Source organism: Coregonus lavaretus (genome assembly GCF_964263955.1).
Source record: "Coregonus lavaretus genome assembly, contig: HAP1_SCAFFOLD_9893, whole genome shotgun sequence".
NCBI lineage: Eukaryota > Metazoa > Chordata > Actinopteri > Salmoniformes > Salmonidae > Coregonus > Coregonus lavaretus.
The window spans coordinates 6,426-11,929 of record NW_028156732.1 but is presented as its reverse complement, the minus strand read 5'-3'; the positions used below and the strand labels follow the sequence as shown (position 1 = coordinate 11,929).

Genomic DNA, 5,504 nt, shown 5'->3' with positions numbered 1-5,504 from the left:
TCTCTCTCTCTCTCTCTCCTCTCTTCTCTCTCTTCTCTCTCTTCTCTCTCCTCTCTCTCCTCTCTCTCTCTCTCTCTCTCTCTCTCTCTCTCTCTCTCCTCTCTCTCCTCTCTTCTCTCTCTTCTCTCTTCTCTCCTCTCTTCTCTCTCTCTCTCCTCTCTCTCCTCTCTCCTCTCTCCTCTCTCCTCTCTCTTCTCTCTCCTCTCCTCTCTCTTCTCTCTCCTCTCTCCTCTCTCTCTTCTCTCTCCTCTCTCTCAGAAAGAGAGACTGATTGAGATTATTCTTCTATTTACATTATTCTTCAGTTGCTGTAGGTCTGAGCTTTGGCAGTAGCTGTCTGCTTTCTGTATTGTCCGTCTATCCTGAGCTCTCGGTGGCGCTATAGACGCACTAAGCCAGACTCTCACTCTGCATGGCCTTCTCTGGTTTCACACCATCTTCTTGCTTCGGGGAATAAAAACTTTTTTGATCTAGTCTAATGAACGTGCATGCTATCTGAACTTGTTGCATCATCACGCTCATTTTAATCTTCACCATCATCATCATCATTGCTATAGGCTGAGATTGACAACAGTGATTTTGGTCTGGAGCTTGGATGGCCTTGAATGTGGACAGAAAGGTTAGAAGCTAATGATTGTGTTCGTAGCATAGTAGTCTACAGTGTGTTGGCGTTCTACGCTCCTATGGCTTCTTCACGGATGTGTGATGCATACATTTAGAATGAGAATCATTCCAATTCTATGGTTTGATGTTCTGTAGGTGTGGCTATGAATATTAATCACATTAGGACAAGGCTTGTTGATATGGAGATCACACGTGTCATCTGTCCCTCCTTCTCTCCGCTGTAGACCATGGAGGAGTACATGAGCAAGCCTGCATTCTAACACTGGGAAAATGGATCTACACACACAAGAAGGAATCTGGACAATTCCAGAACTGGAAGTCTTCCTACTGTAGAGAATCCATGGAGTTATGAGTTCTATAATTATATGTATATGGCTGAATCTGTCTCCTGAGGCAGGCAGGGTGTTTTTTATATAGGGAAGTGCAGTGAAATGTATCTTGTTCTGTAAATAGGACATTATCATGGTGACCAGTAATAAATAATGCTTCATTTTCCTCTATTAGGTCTAAACTGGAAAGATATGGAAGAGACTCATTGATTGAGCTATTATCAAATGTATATTGATATGGTCACCCATCCCTCTGGATCATTGATGTACATTGAAGTTACTGAAAACTGTGGTTATCACCAACAAGTGCTTTATAATCAATACTCATAGATTTTTTTAAATGACATATATGTACGCTATATTGACATTTTAAGAAGCGCCTTTTTAGAATATGTATTTGAAGTTGTGTTTTAAATGTATCTTATAGACTAGCCTTTTCTGTGTAACTTGGTGTAGGACTACATCTTTTTGGAAAGGGAATGATTATTTATGTGGGTGAATGTCACTGTTTGTTTTTTATATAACTAATTATGGATCTTGAATGTTGAAGACGGAATTAAAAGTTGTTTTTTGATAAAGAAGCCTCTGATTTATATTTCTGTTGTAGGCTAGACTATTTGATGTTCTTCATTTTTTTGACGTTTTAAATATGCGTGAGCTGTCCATGGTCCTGAAGTTTGAAAAACAAACTAGATAAACATTGATAAAACAAGCACATTTATCTGTAGAATTGTTAATTTATAGGCAAACACTGACACTTTACTTTCTTTATAATCTTACCTCGAGTTTGTGTTGATTCCACCTCGGAATTGTCCTTTCAACCTTATTCAGGTCCAAGCTTGCTCAAGAGGGATGTGAAAAATAAACTTCTCGCACTTTCATTCTGTATTCAAGCTTCAATCAGAAGGCATATCTAATCATCAATACCTAATCATCACTGTCAATCAATGTTTGATCATTCAGGAGGTATTTCTAATCAATGTAGTGTTTATTAATTTAAAAAAACAGAACACAGCAAGAAGAAAATAATACTTCTAATGCTTTATTCATCTCCAACTCGTCACATATTATTGAACACGTACAAAATGGTTTAAAAATGAGCATATATACCACAACAATAGAGAGAGTCCAACGATTACAGAGCTTGCAGCGTTACAGGGTTGGAAGGCAGGATGGTGAGGGTCTTACTCTAGCCTATATCAGGGAATGACATTTTCACAATGTTACAAGATTGGGAACTCACAAACCCAGATGTTTACACAACACACGTTGCCTCCATCCCCAGCACACTGATATAATTCATATATGTTACTTCATGTATATACACATTTTATGTAAACCAGAGTACGTCCAGCAGACTGGTAATTTTGATATAGTATAAACATGACTTATTAATATTTCATTAGAGGATGCCGCGCGCGTCTTCAGAGCGTAGCTTACATTCCAGCAAACGGTTTTCCGCGATGTTCCTTTTCCTGCTCTTTCTCCGTCTCTGGAGCCGCCGTCTCTGGCGTTACCTCATCTTTCACCTGCGTCTCCGTGGACTCCACTACCTCCTCATTAGCTTCTGAATCTCTATTTGTTTGCGTGCCTGCTTTCTCACTGTCCGCTTGGTCAAAGTAATCTTTCATGGCTTGTTCGTATAACTCATAAGGAAACTGTCCGTTTGCCTGAGATTGGGTGTCGCGTTTGCTGATGGTGCTAGGGTACTCCGTTAATATTTTGGCCGCCAGAAATGTTGTTATCTCGTCTTCATCCGCCTCATCATCGTTGTCGGCTTCTCTCCTAAAGGGCATCTTGTTGAGTTCCGACATAAATAAGTTTTCCCTTCGGCCGGACGGAGCTGGGATTTTTGCAGGAGCCGCTGGAGGAGCCACTGGTGCTGGTGCTGAAACTCTCGCCGGGGCGGGTGGTGCTGAAACCCTGGCCGGGACAGAGACACTTTTGAGCGGCCTCCGACTCACAGGATAGTCGTTGCTGATGGTTTCCATTTCGATTATTTTCAGGAAGTCTTCCTCGTCCATGTCTTCAGGAGCGTTTTTGACTGGCAGTCTCCGGCTGTAGTATCTGATCTTCGGTTTGGTCCTGTAGCGGGAAGAGACTTGAGGGTGACGGTCTAGTTTTCTGATCTCCTCGGTGATCAGCATATCAATAAGGTCCTCCGGGGGGATGTGGAGCTTGAGGGAGATCTCTAACAGCTCGTTCAGGGCCCGGGGGTCCACCAGGGGGTGGCGGATCACTCTCTTGTTTTGCTCTCCAGCTTGCCTCTTGGCTGTCTCATGTTCACTCATCTCCAGGATCTTCAACAGGTAATAATCCACTAGTTTAGTATCATCCTCTGGGTCCTCTTTGTCCTGGCTGGCTCTGCGTTGCACCTGCATTCCGTTGCCCTCCTCCTCCTCTTCATCCTCGTCATAGTTCTGCTCCAGAGCCCTGTCGAACTCCTCGTGGCTCCCGTTCACCACCTCCTCCGTCTCGACCTGCTCCTCTAAGGGAATCAACTCCTCCCCGCCCGCCACGTCCTCGTAGGCCAGGTTCCTAAGACTGAATAAATCGTCGTCATCATCATCGTCAAAGATTCCGCGCTTCTGGCCGTTGGATGTGGATAGTTTCCCCAGTTCTTCGAAGATGGAGCGCAGGTTGGCGAGGCTCTGAGGGGTGTATTGTTGGTCCAGGTCCTCCGTGGCGCGCTTGGCGCTATCTCTATTCTCCTCGTCCTCGAACATCAGCGGGTACTTCTTGTGTGGCCTCGGGAAGCCACCGTAGACAGGCGCATTTACGGGGTTGCCTGTGTTCACCGATTGGTACCTGTGCGTGCGGCGCTCGTTCCCCGGCACCACAGGAACGGGTCTGGGGGGACTAGCGGGCTGCTCCTGGAGGGTCCTGAGCAAGGCTCTCACCAGCTGCTCAGCCGGGATGTCTTGCTGCCTCTGGGCCGGCGAGGGAGACTGCCTTTCGGGTGCGCCTTCATCCTGGAGAGAGGCGAGCTGGAGGAGGATGCGGAACTTCTCGACCTCATCATAGTCTCTTGTTGGCTCCTCTCGCTCTCGGCCCCCGTCTGTCCGCTGCTTCAGGCTCTCGATGTACTCCAGGGCTTTGATCATGTCGGAGCTGGGCGGGTAGGCAGCGGGTTGTCGGTCCTCGGACTCCCCGCCTCTGAGCCTGTGGTGGCGGGGGAGGGATGCACACGCATGGAGGAGGCAGGCGAGAACAACAGTTTTCCCCGTGGATAGCTTGGGGAGTGACAGCATCTTCATATCGCCAAGAGAGAGAGAGCGAGAGAGAGAGCTGAGTTTAACACAATAATATACCTGCACATTTTTTACATTTTATCTGAGATTCTATCTTCGACATTCTTAGAATCTTCTAAATCTTTAAGGATGTTACCACCACACTCCAATGCAAATTATTATTTTAATGCAAAGTCCACAATATTTGGCCAGAATCACGGTTTCAATTCATGCCGAGTTCATTGATTACCCTTGTAAGTGATGAATGCTATATAACACAAAACTGTTTTCACGCACGCATCATGCACTCATTCAATGCACTAATTATCAAAAGTAGGCTATAGCGAGAGCAGGGTATAATCACCCACCAAGGAGAAGTGGGCTATATTTGTGAATCACTGTTTTTAAATGACTAGACTACATCACAGGATGAGTCACTGCCCGTTGTCAGGGCAACCTTTCGCTTGTGGCTGCCTTTCTCCAAACCATCTCGATTAAACACATTTCCGAAGGATAGAATAATAATTAATTCACATCTCAATGTTGCCCAATGAAAAAATGCATTAGACTATTTGGCATGCATCACAACAACATGCACACAGCTATCAGTTATTCAAATCAATTCCAAGCGATTGCCGAGATCTGATAAGAGATGAGAACTTGAGTAAGATGAGATGAGGAGAGAGAAAATTTAAACATGGAACGCTAGAAAGCACACAAATAACTTACAAACATCATAATCTTTGTTTGAGAAATATAAGACATGCATGAGTTTTTACCTTTGGCAAGTAGCTCAGACGACAGTAGTAAACGTGTATAGCATCTCCTCCCAGTCGTAGCGCGAGCGATTCTGTTTTCAGCTCCAGGACAGCTCCCCGCGATATATGAGGCAACACCTGACTCGCGCGTCATCACAGTAGCACGCACGCAATACCCAGCCTTTGGAAATCCATAATACATGATTTAGGCTTATGATATAGCATGCTAAGAAAGGCAGTGTGCTTAAAATAGACATGGATGTTGTCTGTTTCTAGCTGTATCAATTGTTATTCAAGCGCTATTCACTGAAAAAGTGGTGGGTTATTTTTGGGCTTGTCCCAATTAGCTTTGTGAAGGCCAATAGTTATCACTGTGACATCAATTCTTACTGCATTTAATTGTATAGCTTAATTTACCACCCCAGTCAGATTGCAATTCTTGTAAACATTCATTTGCTAATGAGGCACACATTTACTCAAGCAGTAAGCAATAGCCTAACCATAAAAACTACAACCATAGAAATCACCTTACAATTAGCCTATGTCTGTTGACATCCATTGCA

At 44.4% G+C, this 5,504-nt stretch overlaps 1 protein-coding gene across 1 annotated transcript; it reads right to left on the bottom strand.

Moving 5' to 3' along the window:
• Positions 1 to 1,986: 1,986 nt before the first annotated feature.
• LOC311126032 (secretogranin-2b-like) lies at positions 1,987 to 5,029 on the bottom strand. Its single transcript, XM_084200064.1, has 2 exons — positions 4,963 to 5,029; positions 1,987 to 4,204 (listed from the first exon to the last, which is right to left on the bottom strand). The coding sequence occupies exon 2, from the start codon at positions 4,202 to 4,204 to the stop codon at positions 2,390 to 2,392; it is 1,815 nt and encodes a 604-aa protein (XP_084056190.1). The 5' UTR covers positions 4,963 to 5,029; the 3' UTR covers positions 1,987 to 2,389.
• Positions 5,030 to 5,504: the final 475 nt, after the last annotated feature.

Bases quoted from the DNA above. Each gene is read 5' to 3' on its own strand.
- LOC311126032 (XM_084200064.1), bottom strand. From the start codon at position 4,204: ATGCTGTCACTCCCCAAGCTATCCACGGGGAAAACTGTTGTTCTCGCC.